Source organism: Amphiura filiformis, chromosome 5 (assembly GCF_039555335.1).
Source record: "Amphiura filiformis chromosome 5, Afil_fr2py, whole genome shotgun sequence".
NCBI lineage: Eukaryota > Metazoa > Echinodermata > Ophiuroidea > Amphilepidida > Amphiuridae > Amphiura > Amphiura filiformis.
The window spans coordinates 45,823,119-45,840,015 of NC_092632.1; the positions used below are offsets into that span (position 1 = coordinate 45,823,119).

General features: G+C 35.6%; 1 protein-coding gene across 1 annotated transcript; it reads right to left on the bottom strand.

Annotated features, from left to right (window-relative positions):
• Positions 1-4,974: 4,974 nt before the first annotated feature.
• Positions 4,975-15,834, bottom strand: LOC140153231 (uncharacterized). The gene is made up of 4 exons (XM_072175921.1): positions 15,612-15,834; positions 9,162-9,410; positions 7,343-7,535; positions 4,975-6,022 (listed from the first exon to the last, which is right to left on the bottom strand). Exons 1-4 carry the CDS (start codon positions 15,753-15,755, stop codon positions 5,598-5,600), a joined length of 1,011 nt encoding a protein of 336 aa, XP_072032022.1. The 5' UTR covers positions 15,756-15,834; the 3' UTR covers positions 4,975-5,597.
• Between the last annotated feature and the right edge of the window lie 1,063 nt (positions 15,835-16,897).

The window sequence follows — 16,897 nt, forward strand, 5'->3', positions numbered from 1 at the left end:
TATAGTCCCCGCCTCTTTTTTTCCCGACAGCCTTACATTAGCACCTGTTGTCTCAAAGCTCGCTAAAGGAAATATCAGTAAACATTAACCTTTTTTTTTTTGCCTACAGCTTCAATTAGGTTATCATGAAAAATACTACCCCAATGTACATATTACTGTGAAATATCACTGTTAATACCTGTTAATCAATTCATACCTCATTATGTGTACACAACACCTGTACCAGGTACATTTCTTGATTTTTAAAACACTTGTTAGACTGAAGATATTATACCATATTCATACACATACTATAAAGAGTTGTGATTAACTGGTACATACTTATATTGAGAATACTTTGCATTATCAAGAAAGAAAGTGGGGAATAAGTATACCACATCAAGAGCTTTGAAAACTTTTTTTTAATTTTTCATTTTGCCTCTGCAGTTTGCAATATCTCATGCAACAGGCACAAATTGCATTGTCAATGCAATGGAAATATTTCAATGAAAGAGGTTATTCCATTTTAAACATTGCCGGCTAAACATACTTGGTGCTGAACAAAGTTTAATATCACCTTTATTTAGAATCTACATGGACGGATTAAATCATTCAGAATATGTATCAGCATTCATTGATTTTGTTTCCATTTTACATATTTTAATATTCTCTCAAAATGTGGCATGCTGCTGCATGTCTTTATGCGCCCAATGTACAGTTTTTCATTACCTTGATTTTAGTAACCTTGATGTACAAAATTCCGAAACAAATTTAGATGTTACCAAATTTATTTCCCAGCTATCTAGTGTGCAGAAAAATTTTGTGTAAAAAATGTACGGGGTGACATGACAAGACAAAGAAACACAAAAGGGATATTGTACGGTAATTTAATTTTGACATCCAAAATATTAAACCAACTTATCAATATTTTGATAGAATATGCATGTTAACAAACTGTTTTTGTCATAATTCTGTCAGCCAAATTGAGTACCCTTGACAAGGGCCATTCTAACAGCAAATATGAAGTTTACATACAAATTTCTTTTTAATGCAGCAGCCAAACATGTAGGTGAATAGCATAATGGAAAATATTTTTGGTAAGTGAATGATTAAGGTAGGAGAAACTTTTCCGAATCACCCTTATTTCCTAATTTACATATGCAAATTTCGCTTTGTGGAATGATGCGCTTGGAATTGCCCAATAACTGGCCGTATTTTTTGTTGTGCATTTAGTATAGACCTGCCATCATACATGGGCAATTCATTTTTTAATATATTGTTTACCTTATTCCTTGAATTGAACTTGTGAATCTTTAGGTGTGAAAAGCTCTGAAGGTTTGGTTTTCATTTAAGGATGTCAAAATTGAAATCGTTTTTGTTGGCAAAGTGACTGTATATTCCTTTTTTAAAAGTATAGGGAAAAAAATCAAATATTTGGAGAGCGAGTCCTGCAAAAATGGACCGAGGACAGATTTGTCCAAGATCATTTTCAACAGTTATTTTCCTATAATATATATAAGTACTTCAAAGAAAGCAATGGAAACAACAGCAGAAGAAACTAATTTTTCCTATCTAAAGGTTTCTTTCCACATAACTACATGAACTTATATTTCTGCATATATGCGAGTTAAAACTGGTATTTAACTTAACAACTCCCATTACATTATACATAACATATATTAAAGATGGCAATATCAAAATTAATTAGGGCTCATATTGAAATTCCCTTACACAGGAAGGTGTGCGCCATCCTGCAGCTTTCCTGTGCTAGCCTTCTTTTGTTAAAATCCTGGGCAGGGTGTATCACTGATGCATATAATCCATCTGTTTTATGACCGAGCTTTCCTGAGGCGCGCGCTTAGCGAGGGAAATCCTGCCTTCTTTCTGTGTGAAAACGTGGTAGAGTATTTCAATGTGAGCCCTTATTTTTTATCACAGTGAATATCATGCACCTTATACATCACTTGGCAACCAAGGTATCATTTATCAATGGGATACTTGAACCCCAGAGCTGCTTGAACCCCAAATGTGGGCAAATTTGAGTTTGATCTACTTGCTTTCAGCACCTTTCTCTTAGTAAGTCAAAACATTACAACTAAAGTACTTGCTCAATTTCTTTTAATAGCAATATTGAAACTGCTGCCTGATCTCTGCTATATATACAAATACACAATGTTAATTACATATTGGAAATTTACATAAGGCTTGCATTTTACATGGAAGTATATCATTTTGTACAAAGGTGGAGTCAAAATGGGGTATTCTATTTTTTTAAACCCATTTTAGTTTGTTTCAGAAATTCCAATTCCAACTGTTATATTTAAAACAAAATGGATGTTAAAAATCTTGGAATAGTCCCAGCTACCAAATTGAAGCAGTGAATTAAGGGAACAAACCAAAAAACTGATGATATCCTATGAGTTTTGTTCGGGAGGGAGGGGGTAAACATTGTTGATTACATTTCTCCTATGCTCTTATAAGGCATTAAAGGCCCATTCAGTGATTTGCTCATCCGGACGATCGTAAAAATCATCAAAATTCAGATTTTGGTGTCATAGAGGTGTTAACATAGCCTGCTAGTAGTTCAGCCGAAAGCCATGTATGAAAGACAAAATAAGACATTTTACATGAATCTGTATAATCTATATACTGACAGTATATGAATTAGCTACATGTATTTCAATGGTGCTTCAACTTTGTCAATAAAGCGGTTTCCTTGTTTTTGTGCCCAAATTTTTCATTTCAGAAATACCTAATGACAATTTTAACGACCTATCCTTCACTTATACACAATTTTAATATTTACACTTTTGCTAGGATCACTGAATGGGACTTCAATGATATTTTGACCCACTTCCGGTTTTCGTTACAGATGGAGAGGGAAGCGGTCAGCTATGAACAAAACTAGTATGTTTTATAGGACCTCATCAATTTTTTGGTTTGTTCCCTAATAAACACTGTAACACTCACATTTGTGTAGCCATTTCCAACTCAAGCAGCACACACACAAACCAAAGAGGGAGGGGTAATGTGCTGGGGGAAATCGGAGGGAAGAAAGAGGAAAACAGGATTGAAAAAGCTTGCCAAGACTTCAGAGTCACCACCTAAAGATAGGGTTAGTTTTTTTGTGGTTAGGATTAGGACTATAATTATGATTAAGATATAAGGGTTAGAGTGTGCTTGATCTCACATCGCAAAATGTATAAAGGGGGATAGAAGAAAACAGATCTACCATTTGCACATAATTTATTCTTTCCCTAGAGTAGACTAAGGATGAGAAACGTCATCCTTGACCAGGATTCGAACCTCTATCCTGTGTGTAAATAGATTACAATGAGTGATGATACACCGATCGAGTGGTCATCTCAAAACGAGGTTCTACCCGCAAAGTGTTTGCTGTGCATGTGTAAGCCTGTCAAATACACGCTTTTATTACCGCGTACGCTTTGCTAAAGCCTTCTGGTGCATTGCTGAAAAAGCGTGATAAACAAAAATGCACTTTTTGTGCATTCATTGCAGGGAGAACGTTATTATGGTAGCAAGATTGGTGGATCAGTGCAAAGGCAAATGAGCTTTATTCTGTGACCTTTTGTTAATCATCTTACACAAAGGATACACCAGAAAACAATACAGGGAAGTGTATATTCCATAACACCCTCACTTGTAGGGACCTCTGTGATGTGTGTATAGCTTGTGACATTTTTATGATTTTTCTTAATTTGAATATTATTGATTAAACTTTGTCACTTGGGTTTAGGGAACAAACCAAAAGATCGATGACGTCCTCTAAACGTAACTGGTTTTGTTTCTCAGCTGATCCCCTCCCTCCCTGCCAGAAACGTAATAATAAAATTTTGAAAATTTTGACATAATACCGTAATAATAATGACACATTTTTTCAGACAGATGTTTTGTACAAACGTAATCGAGTATTTTTACCCCCTTCCCCTAAACAAAACCAGTTACGTTTATAGGACGTCATCGATCTTTTGGTTTGTTCCCTTAGACTGCTTGTAAATTGCTGGAATATAAAAGTAAGCATGATTTAATAAAATAGTCACCGGTAACTTAGCTCTGAATAAATAGTACATGTAATGCGTTTTATTTGTAGGATTGTTTCAGATAATTGGTGATTTTTTGTGTGAATTAATCCAATGTTTTAAGCTTGCTTATCCGAGCTTTCAATTGGCTCATCAAAAGCTCAGAAAAGTGAATAAAAACGTTGGATTTGTCACCAAAAAAATCAGTAGTTAGTGCTGTGTTCTTGTTGAGTCAACTATGTATTTCTGACTTGTATTGTAAAATTGCACTGCATTGTAATGCTATTTGAAAGGGAAATATGAGGTGCAACACCATGCTTATCTGTAAACAAACAAAAAGTATATCAATTTTGTATCCATGTCTATAATTCACTTGTATTACACCAGGAATATTTTGAACTGCAATACTGCTTATTCTTAAAAGGGCATTTTGTGATCCACAGCCTCATCCCCCCACTTTTCTCAAAAAAAGTTTTGATTTTTATACCACTGGATACCTCTGGTTACATAATGTTGTTTATGTACCAAAAATTTCTTGCAGATTAATTCGTTTAGCAAAAATATTGCCAAATTTGAATTTTGTTCTGGTGCACCAGAACGAAATTACAACAGTGGCCTATGGAGCAGTGTAATACACTAAATCATGCATAACTCGCAAACGCAAAATTGGAATCAACTAAAATTTTGGGAATAAGCTTTTTTCGTGGATATCTACTGAAAAATGTCATAAAAAGAGGGAGTTAGGATCACGAAATCCTCCTTTAAGTCTGGCTGAAGACTCATTTACATACACCAAATTCATACTTAGAAAGATGAAAAATTTGATGATTTACAGAATTGGGGACAAAGGATTATTTTATATGTGAAAACCATTTTGCCACATACCATATTTGACTCAAATATCTAAATAAAAATACCATCTTAACTTTCCGGCTTAGAATGATGTCGATTTGACTGTACTTTGACTGTATACCGTAAACGTTCGCCTAATGTCGCACCTGGGCTCCTTTGCCTTGGGGTAAATTTCATGTACAAATAGAGACCTCCCTCCTCTAAAAATCCCAACAAGAATTAAGGGTACATGCCCTTATTTGCTGGTGGAATTTTTATAGGAGGGCACTTTTAGTTTGAGTCTGAAATTCCAGTTATGTCGAATGAGCCCATAGCGCTATTAGGCGAACGTTTACGGTATTTAATGATGTCTGTAAATTCCAAATTATGACACTTTTTGCAGTGCACCTAGGCGCTAATTAAATCGAATACAGTATACATGACATTTTCAGAAGGATATAGGGGCAGGAAAAACCTCCTATGTGTCTTTGGCCCCTGAACATGTTTAAAACAAAACTGCCAAGAGGTTACATAGTAGGTTTTCTTTTAAACATGTTCAGGGGCCAAAGACACATAGGAGGTTTTTTTCTGTCCAACGACGATATGGTACAATTCTTTATCTTGGCAATTTAAAGGTGGGTATTCTGATTATATGGCTTTATAACACATGATGTCTACTGGTAATGGTGCTTACATTACATTTGGAGTAACTGAATTCTTGTTACTGCTTGTAAAACTACTTTCCTCTCACTTTCTCCTTGCTCTTTTGGTTTTGTGGCTACTTCCAGCAACACTGTCATTGTCCTCTGTAGCACTGACAGCTGCTTTTCTCCTACGATTTACTGTTCTTTGTGACCCATTGTCAAATCTGTCTTCAAGTTGTCGAGAAAATTCTAAAAGTCTTCGATCCAAATCATTCATTTTGAGCTCTTGGGCAGCCACTTGGCTGCTGAGTTCTGCAATAGTCTGGCCTTGATGCACCAACTTCTGTCCTTGTTCATCAATGATTTTCTTGTCTTCTGAGCGTTGTGTTTTCAAACCTTGAACCTGTTTCTTTAGGATAACAGTTTGCAGGGTGGCTCGTTTTAGCTGTTGCTCCATCCTTATATAGTCTGATCGGGGGAGTGAAGATGTTGTCATGGAGGAGTCTGATGACTTAGATGACACTACAGCTGAAAGGAGTGACAACAAATAATGAAACCGTAACAATTGAACCCAAAATGTAATTTACAACATTTGGTGAATTAGCTGATTTCTGAAAACACATTTGTGACCCGCTCTGACAAAACCAGGAACAAGTCACATTTTTGACATTTCACGATTTGAATAAAAATGCTTTAAAATGATACCAAAATTATATAAATAGCATACTTTTCATGATATGGATCATTTTTGTAAATGCCAAATTGCTATTCTGAGTAATGGGCCAATTAGTTTCCTGCCTTACACAGGATTGAATAGGGATTATCATAGTTCAACTGTTATTTATTGATTAAATAAACCTCTTTTTAATAAGTACTTTCAAGGATTTGAAAGTCGACTTAGTCCCACAGTCAAATACCACGAGATGAATGATTCCAAAATGTCATTTTTATGGGAATGTTATCTTTAAAGGTCTATAACTCAAAAACATGTCTGGCGACTTGTTCCGGGTTTTGTTGGAGTTGGTCACATTTGGCTAGTGCAAGAAAATCACACCTACATTCCTGCCATATACTTGTATTTTATGTTTTACGATTCAGACCTCAATATTGGGTCACTGATATTGATGTGAAATCTTATCATAATTGTTGAAACCAAGGGCATGGTGGTGCAGCGGTGAAGTGCCAACCAAAAACAGTCAGTAAATATGTTGCATGTATTGTCTTAAGGGGGTACTATACCCGTGGCCAATTTTGTGCCTATTTTTGCATTTTTCTCAAAAATTATATAGCACATTGGTGAGAAGCAGGATATGTATATTATAGGGGCAAGAACTACAACTACTACACTGAAAATTCAACACCTCAAAGCAAGTAGTTATCGATTTATTGATCAAATATTGGTTTTCCCTCATTTTTAACTGTGCTGAAATAAAATTTCCAGTGCAGTAGTTGTAGTCCTTGCCCCTATAGTATACATATCTTACTTGTCACCAATGCGCTATCATTTTTGAGAAAAATGCAAAAATAGGCACAAAATTGGGCAGGGATGTAGTACCCCCTTAACCCCCTCTGATTGTAAATTACATGATATCTTCATTTTAATCACCAATCAGAATGGAGCTTTGCAAATAATTCACCCCAATTTTTTTGGGTGGTCAGGTGGTGTAATTATTCTAACAATGTTGCTGATTGGTCCAATTGATAATGAAAACTTCTTTTTGACCAATAGGCAGGTAGTTCTCATTGGGTTAATTAACCAAAAATATGTTGAAACTTGGATGCAGTCAATCTTTTTCCATCACACATGTAATATATTAGGTACCAGCATACACTTAATGTATTTCTTACCAGCTGTAGTTACAACTGTCGGCACGGATACCACTCCTGGCATTCTCTTCTTCAGAATTGGGACAACTTTTTCATCAAAGTGCTCCATAGCCATGGATGATATATCTCGTAGTTCCTGCAGGATTTCATGGGGTCTGGGTGGTTTAGGTGTCTTCATTACATAGTGCATCACAAAGTATGATTCATCGATAACCTGCCGATTCAAGAAAAAAATTATAAAGTACATACACACTGGTATCGGAAATGCATTGCATTGAGCATCTAGAGGCATTAACAGCTGAAATCTAGGAGATACCGCTGACGAAACTGGTGAACGAAGGGGGTCACCGTAGATAACTGGTCGGGCTAATTTTTACAGGACAGTCAACAATCTGGCTTATTACCCTGATCGGATCCGACTGTAACAAGGTCTTTTATCATGGTCATCTACCCCGCCTTTACCAGATGAGCCACGGGGAGAACGGATAAGATTTGTTTTTGGGTCCTGCGGGGAATTGAACCCGGGACCTCTCGCACCAAAGGCAAAGACCTTAACCAGTGTGTCCCGCTACTCCCTAATTTACCTCTAGGTTGTCAGTAATGTGTTCCTACCCGAGTTGCTGGCTAGTGGCTTTCAATTGTTACCAACATAATGATAATACCTTGCACTTTACATGTAGAGTATGCCCACAGAATTATAGTTTAAAAATTCATGTGATGTTTCTTTTAAATTTGATGACTTAATAAACAAAATGTGAAATCAATAAACTTAATTCTATATTCAAGCAAGAAACAGCTCTGTATCAATATTCATTACTTTGTTACGTTTTCAGGGAGTGAATACAATGTACTTCTCTTCATGATAACCATGTCACATAAACTTGTAAATTGTACAAGCACTGAGGCCATAGCCTTACAAATATTATAATTGTAACTTCTTAAGGGCTGGGGTATGAACGTTTGGACAGTATTTATTTTGGGACATTAGAGCACATCAGACATATCGAATTGCATTATGAATACGAAGAATGTCATTCTGATATCAAATAATTTTGATTTTTGAAATTGCAATTTAATACACATTTTATGGCAAATCATTAAAATTGATATTTTTGATATTTAACAGTACTTGAAGTAAACTTTATAAATCTGATGATTTATACTTAAAGTGTATGTAGGTGGGATGAAAATCGACGATCAATTGAAATTTTGACCTTTCGTATTGAAGATATGGATTTTTTCCCCAAAAATACCTTATTTTTTTTTTTGGTGTTTTGGGAAAAAAATCCATATCTTCAATCTGAAAAGGTCAACATTTTCAATTGATCGTCGGCTTTTCCTCCCTGCTACATACACTTTAAGAATATATCATTAGATTTATATAATTTACTTCGAGGACTGTTATGTATCAAAAATTTGAAAAATATCAAATTTTTATAATTTGTCATAAAATTTGTATTACATTGCGATTTTCAAAAAATGAAAATTATTTGATATCACAAAGACATGCTTCGTATTCAGAATGCAATTCGATAGGTCTGAGGTGCTCTCATGTCCCACAAAAAATACTGTCGAAAAGCAATAAACGCTCATTTTAGATCCCTTTAGAGCCTCGTAAATGAGGAGCAATTTTTTTGTTCAATTTCGCGAACAAGTGGTATGAAAAATAACCTCTTTTTTTGTGTTTTGTGAATCATGTTTCTTTATCTGAAAATGCCCCCTAATTTTGTGAAATTTCTGAAGAGCATGAGTACTCCGCGGATGCACAGAGTGCCAGAACCAGGCACATTCTGTGCTAGTAAGATACTTTTGAAGTACCGTACATAAAAGCAGTACATACCTTTCCTGGAATAAAACAACACAGCTGCATCTCTATGTATTTCATATACGTCATAGCTAGAAGTGACAACCTTGTTTCAACAGCAGATAAGATATCACAGTGTCTGGCCAATGGGTGTGTACGTCTCTCCGATTCCCGTCTGGGTAGTTGAGCTTTTAGTTGTTTGGAACATGATGAATGAAAGGAACAGAGTTTACGGAATCCTTGATTTAGATAGAGTTGACCAACCTTGTCAAAGTGTTTACATACCTGCAAGAGAAATTAACAATGGTGAATTGCACAAAATGTGTTGTTTCTTCACAATCACTACTAGTACTATAGTAGGAATTCTAATTGAATGAATGCAGCTTTCAATATCATGATGTTTTTTGAGTACACTGCGCGATCTACGCCAGCGTGTGCGACTGTACGTGAGTAACGCGGAAGTGAATCCAACCATGCCAATGCACTTGTGATTGTATCCAAGGTTGTGCGTTCGCGTTGTAGTTTAAAATATGCCATGTACGATCACTGTTGGATGGAATACAGCTGTTGAAAGCTGCGTTCATTCAATTGGAATTCCTTGTAAATGTAATGTAGGATTTACTTTGATTAAAATTTGGTATACAAATTACAATGTACTTATGATTAATATATTATTTGAATTGAAGTACCGTATTTAAGAATGAGAACAAAGGTATTGTTTTTAGCAGCTGTAGTGCACTATCATCTTCTTGTTTTACTTTAAAATAATGATGTTGCCCGTGTTAAAAAAAAAAAAAAGCTCCAAAATTTGGGGGTGCATCAAGGTGCTCCCGGTGCATCACTACATGGCACAAAATATATTGGACTCCAGAAAATTTATTTTAACCCCCAATATTTGAATTTTTTGCAAGCTCGGAGGGAGGTCGACTTTTTGGCCTGAAATTAATTAATACTTGTAAGTTGTATGCGACATTTTAAATGTAGGCTATACAATGTAACCCGTCAAATTTCTGCTCTAAAAACTTAATTGTGTGTACACTGTAAATTTTTTTAAGAAGTCCTCAAAATAGAATGAACTACGAAATTGCAACAGTTTAAAATAGTTGCTAACCTTATTAGATTAGATTAGCTTAGCTTACAATTCCATAAAATTTGGTCCACCTCAAGTCTGGGTAGTGGGCATGTGTTAAATTCAGTTTATTTTCTCGAACGCATGTATATATGTGATACTGAAGAAAACATGCACAAAAGTAACAAGAATCAATTAAATAGTGGTGATTTTTATTTTTATCAAATTAGTGCAAACTCACTCAAACAATAATATTACTAACCCTAAACGTCTAAGGATTTGGCTGAAAAAGGACCCCTAAATGGCGATGCCTTCTGAAAAAGTACCCCTTTTTCAAAAAGACGTCGACGCTGCTGTGTGGTGAAAAACATACCCTTTTAGACGTTTTTCAAGTCAAGTAGTGAGTGACCCCCCCGGGACATCCACACATCCCCAGCACACATCCACCAGATTATCCATTAGCTAATATCTTAAGGTAGGATTATCGGCTACGGTGTCATGCACAGATTTGGTTGAAAATGATACAGGATGTGTAGTTGGGTGAGAAAAACTTGCCTGCCAATTTTTAATTTTTGCCAAAAAAGCATTTTTGAGTTATGCCATTTTTTATCATTAAGAAACCCCATTGACTTAGTACATAAAGTGGTTTTGACACTAAGCCTCGTTCACTAAAATTTGTGAATATTTGAAAATGGATACTATGTTTAAATATTATTTTTCTCCTTTATATCCCCTTTATAGAACTGCTTTTTGGATCTTTTTATTACAAAAATGTTACCAAATAATATTAGTGACTTTTTTCCAATATATTGGCCAGTAATAAAGGTGATATTTGAAGGTAATGTTAGTACTTGCTCAAATTTTCTTGATTTGATCTAGAAACACTGAATGACCCAATTTCATAATTATTGTCTGAGCTAACCATAGGGCCAATTTGAACAAACAAGGTGTCATATTAAAGGTTATTAAATTTAGAAACTTTTCTCGCCAGCTTTTTTAAATAAAGTGTTTCTATTTTAAGTTATGGGTGTTTCTAGATTTCCCTAATTTAAAAATGGAAAAAATCATTTTTCTCAAAAAATAAACACTTTATCAAAAAAATCTGGCGAGAGAATTTAGATATTAGGCTTATTAACCACCCCTCAAACTATGGAAACCATATCACATTCCCTCTAGGCTAGCAATAATTATTTGTAGAAAAAATTAGGGAATTTTCATAAAATAAAGAAAAACATAAGAAATGTTTAAATTTTCATGAAACATTAAAAATAAGTGGAGTGAAGACTTTTCTTCACTTGGTTATATATTTGATGTGGATACAAAATTCTGATTTGATATAGTAGCTATTTTCCTGCATGGGCCTATTATCCGATGCTCCTACCTTAAGGGGGTACTACAGTGCTGTACGGTGCGATCATTTTAGGCGCATTGGCGACTAGATTTTTGCTGATGGCGACTAAATATTCAATCTCTGGCGCCAATGGCGACCAACTGCTAAAGCTTTTAATCACCAAAAACAAAACATGTATGTAACGTAGCATTCAAGAGTACGAATATATGCTATGAATATCCATTTATCATGATGTCTCCATGGGGACTTCCTGGAAAAGATATAGGCCTACACTGTACATGCTGCGTATGAAGTATGTAGCGTTCAATGGGAATATGTAGATCAGAGTACAGCAGCTATGAACATTCAACACACGTGGCTGTTCAGTTTACGTTGGCACCTCAGATTTTTTACCTGGGAGCAAAATTTGGGTGCCTAAATTTATAAAGTTAGGAGCCATTGGCTCCTCAATCAGTTTTTGCACCGTACAGCACTGGGGTACTACACCCCTCGATAAATTTGTGTCTAGTTTTGCATTTTTCTCAAAAACTAATAACACAGTGGTAACAAAAGTTATGTATGTTATAGGGGCAAGGAATCCAATTACTACACTGGAATTTCAGTGACCCAAGACAAGCGGTTCAGTATATATATGATAAGAAAAGAGGTACCGCAACAATGTACCTCATTTCGGATCATATATATACTGAACCACTTGTCTTGAATCACTGAAATTCAAGTGTAGTAATTGGATTCCTTGCCCCAATAATATACATAACTTTTGTTACCAGTGTGTTATTACTTTTTGAGAAAAATGCAAAAATAGTCGCAAATTTACCACAGCGGTGAAGGTTTATTAATATTTTGCCTATAAGCTCAAATAAATCATAAATTTCTGTAAACATGGTATGGCAAAGGAACTCTCTATCATTTGACTCAAATGCAAATGTGTACATCCATATCAAAACGATGCACTTGTCGGCTGCTACATGTGTCTCATTTCACATAGTAGCTAGGAATAAATACCAGACTCATATCAAGTGTAGGTCACTTCAAATCATCCCCAAGTCAAATTGTATATAAGGAATGTTCTCTGTATTCCAAAACCATGTGACTTGGGGTGATTTGAAGTGACCTCCACTTTGAAGATGAGTCTGGTATAAATTATTCCTAACTATTACATAGGTGAAATGAGACACATGTAGTAGCCGACAAGTGCATCGTTTTGATACGGATGTACACAAATGCACACACTGCCCAAGTACATGTGGTGGAAAATGTAGTTTTTATGTGTGCACTTGTGCTAGGTGAGTGTATTTGGATGGGGGAATATTAAGGGGGTACTACACCCATGTGGTAAATTTGTGACTATTTCTGCATTTTTCTCAAAAAATAATTACACACTGGTAACAAAAGTTATGTATATTATAGGGGCAAGGAATCCAATTACTACACTGAAATTTCAGTGACTCAAGACAAGCGGTTCAGTATTTATGATAGGAAACGAGGTACATCCTAGCGGTACCATATTTCTGATCATAAATAACAAACCACTTGTCTTGGGTCACTGAAATTCCAGTGTAGTAATTGGATTCCTTGCCCCTATAATATACATAACTTTTGTTACCACTGTGTTATTAGTTTTGAGAAAATGCAAAAATAGACACAAATTTATCGAGGGTGTAGTAATTTCTTAAAATGATGAATAAATGCTATAATAATGATATCATAACATAATAACTTGAAATTCACCACAAACAACAATTCTTGAAATGTTTTAGTTCCAGTTTGCTATGAGTGTTTCCTGAGTGTGAATGCTAAATGTAGTATACATGTATGAGTGGCATGAAGTGTGCATGCAATACATGTAGGCTGGAGGCTGTACAATGTAATGTAGGTATCTACACTGTGTATAGCATACGTACATTTTGTGTAGCCAGGACTAGATTTACCTTTTCATGTTTATTACGGTACTTTTTACTTTTATTAGCGAGTAATAGCGACCTGACTAGACCAGAGGGTGTCAATATAAGCCTACGTGTCGCTTTTGAAAAACAGCGATTCATGCGCATGCTCAGCAGGCAAATACGTCGGCGATTTAGTACACTGATCATGCATGCGATTCAGATTTCTGCAAAAGCGATTGAGTATAAATGCATCTTTAGAAATGACTGGCGAGTGTGTTCTTAAGTAGGTTTTATCATGTTAATTACCGTAGTGACCTGACACACATTTGTATTGGTTCGATCAAGCATTGATTTTTTGTACTGGATCGTTCAAGCATCTTCAACAAATTTTTCAATGTAAGTGCCTCTGGCCCTAGTGGAAGTAAAAACGGATACTATGGCCAGAGTTCTAGGGCTAGACCTGACACACATTTATTAGGTATGCTAGATGAATTCAAATTTGCCATCAAACTGCATCATTTTACATATCAAATTAAAGCCCTTGAGTAAAGAAAGCCAAAACTGAAAACATATTTGTCATGGCTGTGTGTCCTGAAGTCGCCACCCTTAGCGTTACATGACAAATATCATGAATTTTTACACCAACCGGGTTTCTAATTAGATTATCTCGACAATCATCAACCCTAAACTAGCAAAAGTATACATTTTTGGAAAGCTGAAGGCATAAGCAATTCAAATATATACATCTCAACTCATTATACAGGGTAACCTGCAGGTTATACAGGGTGGATTAAAAGATTTTGATAAAAAATGGGTCACTCAATGCATTGCTTATTACCAACTTACAGTAATAAACTGTAAGTAACCAACATTCATTTGGTTAGAGGATATGGAGAGCCAACTGACTTTGGAAGAAACTAAAATCACAGCTGTTTGGTAATCTTGGAATATAGGGTGTCCCAAAGTATGTTAGATTTGTTTACAATTCAACATATTTGAACCTAAACATTTCCCCTAACCCATACAGAAAAAATATGTCCATATTTAGATTCCTCGTCAAATTTCCCTTCAGAAAATCTATACTTTGACTATGATAGGATAAGTAATTAAAATTTTACAGTAATTTTTAGATTTTGAAGACATCTGCATTACTTACTACAGTGTTTAATATAACAACGGGTAGTTTTGTGTGGAAAAGTGTGTATTTTCTAGACTAAACCAATCATAAATGATTAAAAACAATTAGTAGACTTGTTTAGCTGTAAGGCCATGAGTCTTTTAGATGCTAAATAGAGTCCAAATCCAATTTACAGCCTTTACAGAAGCAGATTACGCACTAAAAATACAAATCCCATAAAGTTTGTGTGTACCACATCCCCCACCACCACATCCCCCACCACCGCCACCCTGCCCATTCTGAATTCTATGAAGCACAGTGTCAGTATTAAAAAAGTTCAAGTAATTCTTTTTACAGGGTTGAAAGTGCATTTAATTTAGCAATAAAATGAGACCACAAGCATGACAATAACTACTTGCTTGACAGAGATATCATCATTTGTGTTGAGTCGACTTTGGCAAAATGTAACGTCGCCACCTTTTTTTGGTGGTGAGCTCAAGACACACGACCTCATAGCACTTTCAGTGTGAAACGAAATGTGGAAAGTCCGAAAAAACCCATCAAATTACAGTATTATAAGTGAAAATATGAAGACACGCCGGAGTGTCTGAAGTTCACATATTGGACTACATTTGCGTAAGTTATTTATGTGATTTAGAGAAAGAAGAATTTTAAGTTTTCGGCAACCGGTAATCATGTGGTATTGGCCAGAATAAGCTTCTTTGCGAAAAGGATACAAATAGACCGATCTGTAACTCTGTAATCAGATAATGTCATAATGTTAAATTAATATTACTGAGTTACAATTTATACTGGAACTAAACTAAGCCTACTAAAGCATTGTAAGGTTTGTCTGGGTGATACCTACATTTCTTGTATTGTTAATCATGTTAATTGGTTCGATCAGCATTGAAATGCTTCCAACTTTTGTACTGGATCGTTCAAGCATGCTCAACAAATTTTTCAATGCAAGTGCCTCTGGCCCTAGTAGAAGTCAAAACGGATACTATGGCCAGAGTTCTAGGGCTAGTTTTAACCCGTGTTTTAACATTGTTAAGCTTACCAGTCGTGATTCAGCAACTTCAGCAAATGTCAAATTCGAAAATATCACATGCAGTACTTCTGTAGGAATAGTGAGAAGTGTCAGTGTTTCCTCTTCCATGTTTGACTGATCAGTCGAACTACTTGGACCGGCTTCGTCGTCCATTTCGAGTTAAATTACAAGTTTTCTGCTACGCAATCGAAGTTCTAAGCGCAGTTTTCACCTTTCTTACAAACAAACCATTGTGTACAATTATTTGTATATGAGCAAGGATACTGACTCGTTTGAAAATCATGTCGATGTTATCAGGATCTCTACCTGCAGTATAACATTTGTACGGAAGACTGGAAGTGCCACTGCTACTTTTCATTAAGTGATTCACTGATGACAGCTCAGCTGGTGACTGTGTGTGTGTGTTGGGGGGGGGGGGACATGCCCCGGGCGCCACGCCGCCATCCTGAGGGGGGCGCCGAATTGACCAATTCAGCATCGATTCTGCGCCCCGGCATTGAAACTGAAAGTCAAAATTTTCGCGCCGGCGGCGCCGCGTGAATTTCATCACAGAATCAATTGGAAAAAATTTAGAGAAAATAATGTAAAACATTACTTCTAGAGTAGAAAGATACAATTAATCGGGATGAGATTCTAAATGCTAGTTCAGTATAGATGTAGCGAAAAATCCTAAAACGGTTACTCGGCGAATTTAAAAAATCGCCATTCGCCCTATATGCGAAAAAGGGGGAAAAAGAGGTAAAATAGAGAAAAAGGCAGATGCGGTAAGTGATGAGTCTGTAATATCGCTTTAAACTTTCTAATCGGGACTGATGTATTAGAAAGAAGAAATTCGCCGCTACATGATGAAGTAACAATTTAGAGAAAATAATGTAAAACATTACTTCTAGAGTAGAAAGAGGCAATGAATCGGGATGAGATTCTAACTATTATCATCAGTAGATATAGCGAAAAAAATCCTTAAACGCGCACGGTTACTCTGCGCGAATTAAATTATTATTTTTTATGTTTATTGCTTGCTATCTTCTGAAGATAGCAATTTTTGTCAGCTTCGTCATTTTAACATTTCTCTATAGCTTTGCATTCTGCCTAATGCCGATTTTTCTCTAAGTTCATGTTTTTTGAGGTGGGCACCCAAAAAAGGTGGAGCTGTCACCTTTTTTCAAATTTTTTTCTCTTCTTATTCCTATATTTTTGCAAAAATCCATCATGAAGAAATGGTTTTGGTCTTATTTTGAAGATAAATTATTAATTTAATGAAATAATAACAAATACAGTTGAACAAATGTATTAAT

Bases quoted from the DNA above. Each gene is read 5' to 3' on its own strand.
- LOC140153231 (XM_072175921.1), bottom strand. From the start codon at position 15,755: ATGGACGACGAAGCCGGTCCAAGTAGTTCGACTGATCAGTCAAACATG. The intron at 9,411-15,611 runs GTAAGCTTAACA...TTTCTCTTGCAG, and splicing joins AAGTTGCTGAATCACGACTG to GTATGTAAACACTTTGACAA. The intron at 6,023-7,342 runs GTAAGAAATACA...CACTCCTTTCAG, and splicing joins GACAGTTGTAACTACAGCTG to CTGTAGTGTCATCTAAGTCA.